Here is a 15,645-nt window from a genome sequence, read left to right as displayed (position 1 = left end):
CTTCTTTCTTGTAATCGAAACTATTATTAGTATTGATATATTATTTTAATATTTTTATCCAAACTCTAATAAAGCAAATATAAAAGTTGTTAATGTACTTTATTGTTTCATCATTACAAGTGTTACATTTTAAATTTTACAAAAGTATCTTCTTCTTTCATGTACAACATGTTTTTATTTTCAAAATATAAAGTATGAAACGTTTGACCATGTTTATCATAAATTTTGTTCTCTTATATTTTTTGTTTTAATTGATATTTGATTATTTAAATCTTATTAAATTTGGTTTGTGTATAAAATGTTTTTAAAGCATACGAAAAAATAAAAAATTTGTGATAGACAAGAAAATTTTAAACTCACTTTATATATTTTTTATTTTTTTAAAATGAAACTCTTTTTTTAATGAAAATTCACATGTATTAAAACGATGGAAGTGACAATGACAAATTATTTTTCGAAAAGCCCTCAAAAGCCCGAAAAGCCCTATAGCCCTATAAGGACCGGGCCGGGCTTTGAATTCTAGGCCCAAATTATTTTCGGGCCGGGCCAGGCTCAAATATTTACGGACTTAGCGGGTTTGGGTCGGACCGGGCCGGGCCAGCCCGAATTAACACCCCTACTTTTCACTAACTTCTTTACACATGTTCTACATATATGGACATAGAGGTTTTCGACGAATTAAAAAATATGTCAGTCAAGTACTTTAAAAAGTACTTTAAAATTTTTGATAAATGGAATCCCGCTTTTCACGTCAACGTTTATTTCCGTATAAATAAATCTTAGGCTTGTATTTTAATGCCGCTTCTTGCTTAAGAATACAATTGCATCCGAAAATATAGAAAACTAGATGTTGGTCCGCCCGTAGTGAGTTTACAACAAAATCATTTTATGTTAATTAAAACATATATTAATTTTATAAAATATTTTAAAAAATGTTTTTAATTGAATATAATAAATATTTGTTTTCTAAGATCATATTATGAATTAATTATTTTTGAAGATTATATTTATTTTGTTAACATTTGACATCTGTTTATAATTCTATGTGTTTAAATTTTTATTTGTTATCAACTATATTTTATGACATTGTACTATTGTCTCTTTTAGTATTCATTTCAGTTATATATTCTTCTTTTGCATTTGCATGAGATTATACATGTAGTAATTTAATATATTTTCTCAATTGTGTGTTAAAGTTTTATGCTTGATTATGGTATATATATATTCTATCCATGATTATGAGTGTGTCTCTAACAATGTTTTTATTCAAAAATTTCTTTGACTACATATAAAAATCACATTGTTTTTGAGTAATCTACATGTTTTATTTTCTAGAGTTTTTTTTCGTTTATTGTTAATCTGAAGCTATTAACATATTTTACTAAATAATTCTTATATTATTCTTAATTTATTTTTTAAAAAATTAATCAGGACCAAAGTCCACTTAACCATAAACACACACCTAAACCAATCTATATAAACGAAACAGTAATATATGATTTTTGAGCTAAATATCTTAAGACTGTAGGATTTCTCAGCTTAACTCGGTACAAATTAACATAAACCATTCTAAAATTAAACGATCATATTTATTTATTATCTTAAAATCCTTATCTATAACTTTTTACTAATATTTTTACATTAATTTTTTTTTTAGTTTGACTTAGAGTTTCTATATATATTGCTCTTAGTGGTGATAAAGGCTTAAAGGTTTATAAGATATCCTAATAGACATTTTACTACACAGATTTAATGTTTAGTATTTATTAATTTATATGTGTGTTGGATATTTTTACAAAGATTTGCTTCTAAACTAATTTGGAGTGATTAAAACATATTAACAAAATTTATATTTTGATTTAATTTGATCAATATTTTGTTTGGCTGTAGGATATTAAATGTTTGATTTTCTGTTTAAATGGTTAAGCTTAGCTTGATATTTACAGCCTATTTATAGACACATTTAACCATCAATATTTTATTTTGATATACGTACAATTTTTAATAGATCTACTGAAGTCTGAAGGTCAAACACTTTAAAATATTTTGAAATATTGTGGACCTATTAGTCATAAATAAATTTAAATAATATGGAATATATTTTAGTTAATTTTTATACTAAACCTAAGTGTATTACTCATGAATGAGATGAGACATAATTTTTATATATAATTGGATTAGTTTTTCTTAATTCAAAAGCATTTAGATATTTTCTCTTCGATAAGATTTTATTCTTTTTGTAGGAGTCATATTGTGAATGGATTTTTTTGTTTCAAACAGAAAAGTTAAATGTCAAATCTGCGCCCATCTCAAGACACGATCTTACTGGATAGAGAAATGACTTCATAATGATTTAGTGAAGGCAATAGCTCTCAAAGCTTTCATCATTTTGAAAAATTAACTATGTTTTTGTTACTTGAGTTCCTCAAAGCACTCCTCAATTTTATTTTTAAAAGGTTTCTTCGTTATTTTATACCTTCTTAGTATAATGAAATCTTTGTTTATATCGGACACTTCCCGGAGCCATTAGAGTTGTCGCTGTTTTTTTTCTAATTAAATGGTTTGATGCTTTATAAATAGCTTCCATGAGGGATTGAGTAGATGACCTTTTCGTTCATTTCAGTTCGAATAAAGAGGTTTTTGGTAAATAAATAATCAAAGGATTTAATAACACTAAAAGAGTAAAGAAATCTACATAACTAAACAAATATAGTCGACATGTGAAGAGCTCATTCATATAACTAACTATATAAGGTGAAGGCCAAAAACAAACACAAACAAAGAGTCAGCAGATAAAACTTTGTGATGTTTTAAATAAATCGACACGGTATGATGTCTTCCAGCGTAGATTACCTCGTAAAATCACAACCTAAAGATCTCTTTGGTGTCGGTACCTCCAGGTACCAACCACAACCAAGAAAAAAAGTCGGTATTCTTAGAGCTGGAGAAGCTTCAAGAAGAAATCAACAATATTGTACTCTATGTCCACCAGCTGCATTGTTGCTTTCTTACTTCCCTCCCGTACTTTTTGCAACGACTCCATCGCCACATTTGCCACCTCCACTCTCAGACTTAGATATTGTTCTAATTCATTCACATGTTCAATATGTCTATACCAATCGACCAAAGTAAATTAGACCTTGGAGCTCGTATATATATTACTAACAGAAAGGAAGAACATACCACCGTATCAATCACAGACTAGTCCATATCCTTCAAGAAGATCGCATGAGCCTGGAAATATTAAAACCACACTCAAAAAAAGGGGAGATGGTTATTCCATGTCTTAGTTAGGGTGCTGATTCATTTGAGAGATGTTATAGATGGCACAATGTCAACAGATACACCTTGATCAAGAGCAATCAAGTGAGGATGGGTAGTCGTTAGCTCAATGATATGAATTGGAATTACATAAGATATTTAACAGTATTGCCTTACACATACGAAGACAATCTATATATTTTAAAATTTGATTGGTTTACAAAATTATAAAACCATATTTTGAAAATTTAATCCAATAAGGCGAGAAACCTTTTTTATCAGTACCTCACTTAGTCAATCAAATCTGGATTCGTAACACTCCCAACGTTTCTTTATATATGCGTGAAAAACACCATGTGATCCTCACATGAATTGCAGTAGTCGTGCTCTTCCTGCAAAAAAAAAAAAAAAAAACAAAGATCACATGAAAGCTAGGAAATCAAAATTGAAAAAAACACCAAGAACTTCAAGTGTTTCTGTTCTCTGACATCAAGTGTTTCTTCAAATTATTTTATATTACTGTTCTTTTGGTAAACGTTAAGGAGCTGATTATAGCACATAAGTTATGCATCATGGCTCGGCTGGAAATATTTAGGTTACTAAACCTAGGATAATGCACAAAATTAACTGGATGCTCAAATGAAAATTTGAATATGATCACCTACTTTTTTTCTTTTGCTGGACACATTAGCCACTTCAGGATTAGCAATCATATCTACACATCTAGTAAGATCGAGCAGAGTAAGTGGAACCAAATAAGAACCAGAGATTCACATAGAAAGAAGATAGAGCTCACCTTTGTCGGTAACGTTTATCAATATCAGGTACTATGCAAAGGTCTTGCTTAATTAAGCAAGGAATGGAAGGATGATGTTCATGGAATGAAGATCACATTTTTATACACGGAGATTCACCGACTGAAAGTGAAGGGAGATGCATTGAATTCAATGAGGAATCATTAGTGGGATAAAGGAGTTAAGATGTTCATTGATGAGAGGAACATCAAGTCACTCCAAACGACACCAACATCAATTTCGCTTACATGGCTTAAAGATATTCAGTCCAAACGACACAAACGAAAGTCCAAACGACACGAACAAACATTCACTCAAAAGATTCGCTGTTAAAAGTCATCTCCCATTCACTTTATAGAAACTCCATGGACGGATTATGAACAGAATTGGAAGAATAACATGAACCTAAAAAGGGAAAATAATTGTTGAAGACGAAGAGAGAGACTAATCTTATATTCCCAAAACGAAGTTGTTTAAGCGTCTTAGTGTTTCTCGCAGTTAGATTGAGTTTTTGGAGGACAATATAAGCCCAAAACACAACGAAACCCATATGTATTGCAGACTTGACTTAATGAAACGATGAGTTTCATGGTCTGTGACACGTGTCAAGCTTACAGGAGCCGATTTTATGATGTGTCCGCCTACGTGGCTTCACCAGGAGTGATGAAACCCTTCTTTATGTTATTAGATGGTATAAATTTAACATTTTACTAAAAGTATATATATATATAGAATCATTATTCACAGGCAGCCAAATCTACAACTTATTGAATAATCTATACATTGTTAACGGAACGAATGTCACGCGTTTTTGTGACAAGAATGGACATGGCAATTTAATCAAACACGAGTGGCGGCTCCATGATAAAAAGAGATGGGTTTTGGGTTTTATAGATAACAGAAGGCCCATTAAGCCCTAGTAAAACATTAAATGAATAAATTATGGGGTTAGAGAGGCTCGAACTCTCGACCTCAGGATCACTCAGTAGCTATGAGACCTACGTGCTAGCCAAATGCACCACCACCCCATATTGTTAATGTTCAAAGCTACATTTATCTATCTAAACGATGTACAAACAAGAAACATGTACTTATTCTGTCACTTTAAGTTGGCGTTTTAGCAATTATTTGTTTCAGTTTAGATGATGTATAGTTTCAATGTAAAAAAGTAAATGCAGTTTGATGTTTAAGACCATTTGTATTATGCAATATGATTTTTATTGATTAAATTAGCTAGTTATTATTATTTTTAGACAACGAAATAGACTAAATAAAAATTTGTATTCTTTAATTGTGTGCAAAAACTTTATAATCTAATTATTCTGAAAAGGGGAGTAACAATTATCACAAGTATATCTAGCATTGTTCAGGTGAGGTAGACTAAAATAGCAAACATACTGGTCTGGATGTACTTTATGAGTAATTAGATTATAAAGTTTGTGGGTTAAAGAATACAAATTTAAGATCCGCGCCATGCGACGGTAATATAATCTAATTCGATTATAAAGTTTGGCTGAACTTAATTTCGAAATTTGTGGATTAGCTATCCAGTTCGTCAAAAATGAGCCAGTTTGTTACATCTATACACTAGAAGAAAAGAAAAAGTGAGTGACAGCGACGGCCATCCGAAGATAAACATTTAAGTAGGTTAAGATACGCGGGATGAGATTATGTATACAAATTATTTTTATATATTAAAATTTAATTTGTGTTCATTTATGTATTATGTACATAGTTAAATTAAAGTAAGTACATGAATCAAAATAGTACTTCTTGTTTATGACAATAATTTTTTTGAAAAGTAAATAAAAAATTATTTTATTTATTTTATATGATATATAATTAAAATTTAATGATATTAAAATAGATATATAGTATATTCTAATATAAATATTTATTATTGAGACTTCCTACTATACAATTTTATTAACATTTGTATATTTGTTGTAACAAAAAATTTAAACCATTAATCATCAAATTTTCAATGTGAGATTTTTTCAATACAAATTTCAAAATTAAAATATTAATGTCTCAAAACGTTTTCAATGCAAATTTCGAAATTAATATATTTGTGTATTTTCAAATGTTATATAGTTTAATTTAAATGATATAAAATGGACATATATATATATAGTTAATATGAATATCTACTAAATGCGACTTCATATTTATACGATTTTATGATCATTGGTATCTTGTTATAACAAAAAGAATTAAACCGTTGATGACAAAATTGTCAATGTGAGACTTTAAACATTTTTAGTAATTTATAGTCGTTTAGAAAACAATCAAAATATAACATATAAGAAAAAATCTATTTTTTATTATATGGTTAGTGTGATTGTTTATTTAATTTTAAATAATATAGAATTAAACAAAAAGAAAATAGGATACAAAAATTATTATCAAATCGTAATTATTCATAATCATTAATTATCATAAATATGTTAATCATATTAGGTAGGCCTGGGTATTTCGGGTATCGGTTCAGTTCGGGTATTTCGGGTATTTCGGGTTTCGGATAGTTCGGATAAGGGCTAGAGGATCCATTTAGTACTTGACCTATTTTCGGTTCGGATAGTTTCGGGTTCGGTTCGGTTCGGATAGTAAATGTAGGAACCAGAAAATATCCGGAAAAAGTTTGGTTCTCATTTGGATCCGGTTCGGGTTCAGATAGTTCGGGTAGTTCGGATAATTTGGATAAAATATTTGTTATTTAGGGTAAAATGTCAAATAATTAGGATGATTTAGATAAATTTTTTGGAGATTTCGGATTACTTTGGATATTTTGGATAAAACTATCCGGATAGTTTCAGATACTTTCGGGTAGTTTGGATACTTTATAATAATTTAGTTATCCTCAACTATTTTCAAATACTTTTAATAGAATTTTAAATTAAAAATATATATTTAGTGATGTTATATATATATATATAATTAATATTTTTATATATTCGGGTACCCGTTCGGTTCTCGGTTCGGTTCCGGTTCGGTTCGGTTATTTCGGATATAAAAATATGGGAATCGTTCGGGTATTTGAAGGTATTGGTCCGGTTCCGGTTTCGGGTATTTCGGTTCGGTTCCGGTTCGGTTCTTCGGTTCCAGTTATTTTGCCCAGGCCTAATATTAGGTAATTATGTAACTTTTATTTAATGAAAGAATTGAGAATTTTTTTTTTGATGACCCTGGTATACGGAGCCTCGAGAGGATCCGACTAGCGCCACTGACAGTCCACCGGAGCTTAGTCGAGGAGCCCGTCGAACCATCCAGGAGGGCTGGTGATCACCCCATGTAAATCTCATCAGTGACCACACGTTAGAAGACTTCTCCGTATTAGGCCCGAAGGTCCCTCAAGATAATCACTTCCCAACTGCACTTGAACCATGACTTCTCAGGTTAAGTTTAACCACTGGACCACTAGCACGTGGTTAAATTGAGAAATATTATTTTGTACACAACTAATCAATTTGATAGTTAGATTAATAAAATGTATAATATATGTCTAGATGGACCAGCTTATTTTTATAAAGATTCTAAAAATCATCATAATGATGATGACATATATCTACAAAAAGATGTCGTAATGCTTCTTAACTAATATATAAAGAATATAATTTGTCAGGGGTTAATTTGCAAAGCAAACCAAGGAAATTGATAAATACTATCCGGAGAAGTTTTAACATCCCATTTTAACTTTGCGAACAATTTAAATTGGTTTGCATTAGTTAGGCACAACCACCTGGATAAAGCTAAATGAAGCATTGTCTTAGGTTATCTCTAACAAGACACCAAAACATTAAATTTGGCGTGATTTCATCTCTAACAAAACACTATATTTGACACCATCCCACCAAATTTGATATCACACCAAAATTTTAAAATGTATATTTTATTATGTTTTTCTTAATAATATAGTACAATTACTATCCAATTTGTAATTAAACACTAATATATTGTATTATTTGTACTTTAAATTTATTTTTACATAATTAAAATATTAATTTTTTATTTTTTATTTTTATTTTTGAAATAAATGTATATTTTATTATGTTTTTATTTTATAAAATAAATAATAATATAAATGGGACAAAATAATTATTTATCAATTATAAATAATAAGAAAACTGAAAAATCAAATAATATCAATATCTAATCTATTAAAACTGAAGTACAATTAGTAATTAACCCTAACTTTTCCCTAATAATTACAATAGACTGCCACTGACCTTAAAAATGCTGTTTAATTTTTTCCTAAACCACTCTAAATAAATTGCCGTCAATTTTCCCTAAATAATTATGGGGGATTTATCAAATATGACTCAAAACTTGATTTTGATTGCAAAAGTATACTCAAACTTGAATCAAACTCAAAAGTAAACCAAAAGTCTTGTGAAATTACAGCCAGCCCTTTGTGACCAAACAAAAAACAGAATTTATTTTTACGAATATAACCCCGCTAAGTCTTCTGAGTCTTCTGAGATTCTGTTAAGTCTTCTGGACGACGTCCACGGAAGTTGTCTGGTATAGTTGATCTTAAAAATAATTTATAAATTTTGTAAAAAATATTTTGATAAGCAAAAAATTAAAATCATGTAATCATAAATAGTTTTAAGTGATATAAATTAATATATAACAAAATTGAGTTGTTTTCAACATAGATGAGTGAAAGTAGTGAATCATGATATTCTTTGATCTAGGGTTTGGCAACATATGTTGTAGTATTGTATGTATTCTTAGGGTTAGATTTTGGAAATTTTAAATATTTTTTTGAAAAATTAAATTTTTATCTACATGTGATTATTTCTGTGTATAGTAAACACTTTTCAAGTTTAATTTGATTTTTTTTTTGTCAGCAACAGACCAGACTCATATAGACTCTGTAAACCAAACTGATAGCTCTGCATCCATATGGACTACAAACGAGGGTTGCCTTCTTGCACTACGTGCTAGACTATCCGCCCTTGAATTATGCGTCCTTGGTATATGAATGAGCTCTGAGCTGTGGAAACTTCCTTTCAGGATCTTTATATCTTCCAGATAACTTGCAAATGCGGGCCATTCCTCGGGTTCAAAAACCATCTTCACCAACTGAGAACAATCCATCGCAAAAGTGACAGTAAACTGTCTTAAGTTCCGCATACATTCCATTGTCCAAATGAGCGCCTCTATCTCCGAATGAAGTGGTGATTGACTCACTCTAGTGTTTCTTGCTCCCATTAAACTATCAAAACCTTCCAGAGTGCTGCACCATCCTTATCCTGAAAATCTATCATTTTCTTTCCAAGATCCATCCGTAAAGCACCACTGACCAGGGATAATTGGAACCGTCTCGTTCACTACCGATCGGGCCTGATCAGTTCTTTGTGCATGATTAATTTGCGCCTCGGCCCATAGAGCGGACTCTGTTTCAGCCAACTTAAGAGTATCTCGAGGTTCAATATCCAAATTGCTAAAAACCTTATTATTTCTCCCTTTCCATATATACCATAGAATCCATGCGAAATGGTGATCCTCCATTGCCGGAACCACCCTCCAAAATAAGTGGTCCATGTTTGCAAAAAGTGATTGAAGGGGAAAAATATCCGGGTTAGACGGAATCTGTGAGAGAGCCCAGACCTGGATTGCTGGGGGACATTCAAAGAAGACATGATTTATGGATTCCTCAGGTGCTCCACACCGTACACATATAGTATCCCCTTGGATTCCTCTTGAACGTAGATTATTCTTTACCGCTATGCAGCCTGATACTAATTGCCAAAGAAAGTGTTTTAACTTAGGTGGGCATCGCACTTTCCAGCAGTGTGCTTTCAATAAAGAAACTGATGGACCAAACTCTGGAAGTGTCCTAACTTTATCTGGGTACACCCGCTCCACCTCATAACCTGATTTAACTGTATATCTTCCATTATGTGTGAAATACCATCCGTCCCGATTTGCTATCCGAAACCGGCTTAGAGGTATACTCTCAATTAACTGGACATCGTTCGGGTCCACCAAAGCCATAAGAACCTGTGAGTTCCATGTTCTTGATGTTTCATCAATAAGTGAATCCACTGTAAGATTCGGGTAAAGATTGTGTTGATTTTTGTTTGCTGGTCTCGGGTGGGTGCATGGGAGCCAAGGATCATTCCATACTGAGATAGAAGATCCTGATCCCACCCTTTTGATTAGTCCTTTGCTAACCAGAGATCTAGCTGAGACAATACTACGCCAGCCATAAGATGACAAGTAAGATCTAATTGGTTCCAGGGGTGATGCATTCCTGAAATACGGTCCCTTGAAAACTCGGGCAAATAAAGTGTCCGGTTTCTCAATTAATCTCCATAATTGTTTCTCAAGCATAGCCGTGTTAAAGTTTGTTAGGTCTTTAAAGCCCAAACCTCCTTCAGCCTTAGGCAAACACAGCTTATCCCATGATTTCCAATGCATTCCTGTAGTACTACCCCAAGGACTCCACCAAAACCGTGCCACTGCGCTTGTCAGTTTTTTCATCACCGTTTTCGGGATACGATAGCATCCCATTACATGATTTGGCAGGGCTGTTAGCACTGATTTTATAATCACCTCTTTACCCCCTTTAGTAAAAAATTTGAAAGTCCATCCGTTGACCCTGTTATTCAATCTCTCTTGAACAAAACCAAAGACTTGTACTTTCGACCCTCCCAAACTTTCAAGAATATCCAAGTATGAACTCATGCCACCTAAATTCTGTATATCCAAAATATCTCTTAATTCCTGCCTTAAGCCTTCCTCAACCTTATGTCCAAACTGGATCGAAGATTTATCAAAATTTATTTGCTGGCCTGATACCACTTCATAATCCTTCAGAATCCAAAGAATAGTCTGACATTCTTCACTTTTTGCTTTACAGAAGAAAAAACTATCATCTGCAAAGAGTAGATGGGATATCGGAGGGCAAGCCCTGGCGACTTTTACACCCGTCAGAAGTTTTTCCCTCTCCACCTTTTTAATAATCGCAACCAGCGCTTCCGTACACATAATAAATAGATAAGGAGAGAGAGGATCCCCCTCACGAAGACCCCGCTGTGGAATTATATTTCCCTTCGGTTGCCCATTAAGTAAAACTCTATACTGTACCGAGGAAATACATTCCATCATCAATTTTATCCAATGGTGATCAAATCCCATTTTGGATAGAAGTTGTTCAATGAAAATCCATTCAACTCTATCGTAAGCTTTACTCATATTTGTTTTTATAGCCATAAATTTATCTTGACACGCTCTGTTAGTCCTCAATCCATGGAACATCTCCTGAGCTATACGTATATTGTCCGATATCAATCTTCCCGGCACAAACGCCGATTGTATTTCCGAAATAAGAGAGGGAAGACACACCTTCAGCCGTTGGCACAATACCTTCGATATAATCTTATAACCTACATTACATAAACTGATAGGTCTGAGTTCAGTCATTCGCGTAGGTCTCTCTGTTTTAGGTATTAAGCAAATATTCGTCATATTTAACCTTGTGTCCAGGGTCCCTGATGATAAAAAATCATTAGCCATTTCCAGTAGATCCTTTTTTATTATATGCCAAGAGTGCTGAAAGAAAAGAGCTGTCATCCCATCCGGTCCTGGAGCTTTTTCTGGATGCATCATAAACAAAGCTTGACGTACTTCCTCCTCAGTTGCCAGCCGGATTAACCTCTAATTCATCTGTGGAGTAATCGTGGGATTAATCTCATCCAAAAAATCATCGAACTCCGTAGGAGAGGTAGTCTGGAACAAATCTCCAAAATAATCTACTGCTATCTTCTCTACCCCTTGTTTCTCAATAATCCAATCACCATTCGTATCATATAGGCCAACAATTCTATTACGAGCTCGACGTTGTTTTGTCAGGGCATGATAGAACTTAGTATTCAAATCCCCTGCAGTGTGCCACATATTACGACTTTTCTGTTGCCAATACTCTTCCTCGTCTTTATACGCTTCCTGCAGTTTCCTAGAGACATCCAATATGTCCTCTTGGGTTCTATTATTATCATTTTGGACCTCTTCCAAAGCTTGTTGCAGCTCACTAATTTTTTCATTGCCATATGGTGGGTTATTTTTTCGCCATGTGGAGATCTCATGTCGACAATTAATAATTTTTGATACAAAAGCCCCAGAACTCTCCGCCGTAGATTCCCTCCAACCCCTCTCAATTGAATCCAATAAACCCTCCTGCCCTACCCATCTTTTATCAAAACGGAATTGTCCCCGTCTCCTCTGTATTTAATTATCCAGGTGCGCCACCACTGGTCTATGATCAGAACTCACCATTCCTAAATATTCTGTGTAGGAACAAGGGAAAAGTGTATGCCAATCTTCGTTAGCCAGCGCTCGATCCAATCGACACTTTACTATTCCTTTATTTCTTCGTCCTTGCCAAGACATCCGGTTTCCTTTGGCCGGGAATTCCAGTAGTCTAGTATCCCTGATCATATTATTAAAAGATACAAAAGATGATGGACTCCTTATCGTTCCTCCTTCTTTTTCATGATTACCGGTAATCTCATTTAAATCTCCAATTATAAACTACGGCTCCGACCTTGCCAGACCATACCTGGTTAAGCGTTCCCATACATGATCTCGCAGCTGTTGTACCGGATCCCCATATACAAAAGTCATAAAAACTTGTTTCCCTAAGGCTATCGCTTCCACATCAATCATCCTATTGCTAGTATATATAACATTGACTTGAAATTCATTATTATAAAATAATTCAAGTCCTCCTCTTGTACCAATCGGATCCACCGTAACCAAATTGTCATAACCGAAATGAACTTGATACCCTTGAAGAAAAGGCAAATCTTGTTTTGTCTTCGACAAAAATAGAAAATTCGGTTTATGCTTATGCCAAATTTCCCTTAGATAACTGATTATCCAATTACTTTCCGCACCTCTACAATTCCAACTTAGCACTTTCATAAAAAATTTCGTTTAAGGAGCTCGGCCGAGCTAGTCATATGGGAGTAACGAGACCCTGTCAATCCATAATACGATATGGATATTTTTGTGAACCACATTTACCCAGAAACCTGATTATATTTATCCTTTTTCCTTCGTAATACTACCATAAAACTTGTATCGTCGTAAAATTCATATAACCTCCGTAATGTCTTATCTTTTTCCATACTCAGCTCAACATAGATTACATGAGCTGTGATTATTCCATTACAAAACCATAACAGTCCTGTCTTCTGGAAAGGAAAACAGATCCTATATTTTATCATTCTGACCCGTGAAACCATAACAAACCCCACCATTAAAGTGATTGGAACAAATAAAGATTGCTGCAGTTCATCACAACGTAGGAGCACGAATCCATTATCAGCCCCAACAATATTGGACCAATAAACAAATAGTGGAGCACTGAAAATATGCAAATCATTCCACTTATAACCAAAATCATTACACTTATAACCATTTACTAGCCATGTTTCAGAACCAATTATCATGATAACTTTTTCCCCATCTCTGAAACTGGTTCCTCTCTCAAAAAAACCACAAGCATAGCAAGTTTAGATTTCTCCCCTGATAATAAAATTGTAGAGAAAACTAAATAAAATTCCACTTCCACTCTTGTAACTACTTGATCATCAACCTGCATTCCCTTTGAAAAACGCCTCGTAGTCTTTTCCATATATGTATCTCCTCTCTGCAACTGATTTGATGAGACCAAGTCAAGAGTTTGCAGCGCTGTAAGTAGGCCAGAAAATTCGATCCAGCGGCTCAATGAACTCCAGTCGAAACACCTATTTCCAGTTTTCCCACAAAGTCTTGATAGTCTTGTGATTGATCCTCTGGATTCCACATCCATTCCGAAGGTCCTAATGATGACACTGAACCACTGATTGTATAATCGTGAAAGATCCATAATGTAACCAGAGTAAGATCCAGGTGAATCAATTTTATTCCCAATCATAATCAAGCCAACAGTACATACATTAATCAATAGACTACTATGACAACAAGAACCCGTACCAAAAGAACATAAAAATATGTTCATAGCAACTACTGTAAACCCAAACATAAAATCACCAATACCCAACAAAATCTCACACCACCACTCTTCGTGAAGAAAGAGTTCCAGAAATTTTGTTATGTTTCCAATAATTATCCTTTCTCCCTTCATACACAATAGCAATAAACCCCAGTACGTAGCTACTGAAGAAACCTGAAGACCTGAAGAGACTATAATACACTTGTACCCATTTATTAGCACAATCTCAGAGCCAATAATTATCCTTTTTCCATCACTGAATCTGTTTCCTTTATCCAAAAAAGCCACAAACGTAGCTAGTACACGTTTCACCCATGATAAGAAAATTATGGAGAAGAGTAAATAAGATTCCACTGCCATTCTTGGAACTACTCTAACATCGACATGTATCCCCTTTAAAAAACACCTCCTAGTCTTTTCCATATCTGTATCTCTTCTCTGTAACTGGTTTGATGAGACCAAGTTAAGAATTAGCAGTGCTATAAATAAGACAGAAAAATAGATCACAGAACTCCAGTTGACCCACCCAATTCCAATCCTCCCACTTCGTCTCCAACATATGACCAAACACCAATATAAGCCTATGCGAAACAAGATGTACCAATGACCATAATGATTTGTAAAGACTAGACACAAGAAAACATAACAAAAAATTTCATTTTTGTTCCAATCCATAACCTTGTATGGGTCACCAACCCACATTGAAACCACAACCAGAAACAAATAAAACGTAAAGCCAGACCTAAACTTGCTTAGAGAGCTTATTGGGTTAATTAAATCAGCCAAACCAAAGATCACCCATCTCCTCCCTATCTTGTCTTCTGTCTTGAGCTTATCCATAATCTCCTTGTCGAAAGAAAAAGATACCGTTTTGATGATAACTAAGATCATACCTTGATAATCTTGTGATTGATCTTCTGGATTCCACATCCATTTTGAAGATCCTAATGATGACACGCTCCCTTCAATCCCAATCTTTTCTCCGACCCACAAAATCCTTCGCAAAACCAAAATAACCCCTGTTTCCGAAATTCCTTTCCGCCTACAAATCCTTCTGATCTTATCATCATGATAGAGATCTGATTGATTCCGTTTTAGCCCTTGAGAACCAGGATCCCATCGTCGAAAGAACATGAAACCCTAAAAAGCTGTCGCCATCGCCGTCGCTATGATCGTTTTTAATTAGTTAATTATGAAGTGTTTATTAGTTAATTTAGTTTAGGGGTTATGTTTAGGGTCTAGACGACTAACATGTAAGTCGTCTGGGAAGTCTTCTAACTTCCGCTAAAAATATTTTAGTTTCTCGCTAAAAATATTTTTGTTTCCCGTTAAAAATATTGAAGTCTTCTGGGCAACTTAAAAGTAAGTCGTCTCGTAAGTATTCTGATCGAAAATATTTAATCTTATTAGAATTTTTGTCTCCATATATAAAAAACATTTACACATTATCTCTCCTCCTCTCAAATAGTTGCAACAAAAATGGTATGTTCCTCATTTTAAAACTCTTCAAACTCTCTCTAATCTTTTTGAACTTATAAACACCAAACTTTATATCAATTTACTGTTTTTGTCTCATGTCTT

The 15,645-nt window shown here is 33.6% G+C and overlaps 1 protein-coding gene and 1 long non-coding RNA gene across 2 annotated transcripts; both read right to left on the bottom strand.

Annotated features, from left to right (window-relative positions):
* Positions 1 to 349: 349 nt before the first annotated feature.
* Positions 350 to 5,672, bottom strand: LOC125583551. The gene is made up of 3 exons (XR_007320562.1): positions 3,547 to 5,672; positions 3,184 to 3,234; positions 350 to 3,110 (listed from the first exon to the last, which is right to left on the bottom strand). It is a non-coding gene; the product is annotated as an uncharacterized LOC125583551 (long non-coding RNA).
* A 7,843-nt stretch (positions 5,673 to 13,515) lies between these two features.
* LOC111212807 lies at positions 13,516 to 15,304 on the bottom strand. Its single transcript, XM_022714407.2, has 3 exons — positions 14,958 to 15,304; positions 14,591 to 14,645; positions 13,516 to 14,508 (listed from the first exon to the last, which is right to left on the bottom strand). Exons 1-3 carry the CDS (start codon positions 14,996 to 14,998, stop codon positions 13,516 to 13,518), a joined length of 1,089 nt encoding a protein of 362 aa, XP_022570128.2. The 5' UTR covers positions 14,999 to 15,304.
* Between the last annotated feature and the right edge of the window lie 341 nt (positions 15,305 to 15,645).

This window comes from Brassica napus, chromosome C3, assembly GCF_020379485.1.
Source record: "Brassica napus cultivar Da-Ae chromosome C3, Da-Ae, whole genome shotgun sequence".
Lineage (NCBI taxonomy): Eukaryota > Viridiplantae > Streptophyta > Magnoliopsida > Brassicales > Brassicaceae > Brassica > Brassica napus.
This window is presented reverse-complemented; position numbering and strand designations above follow the sequence as displayed.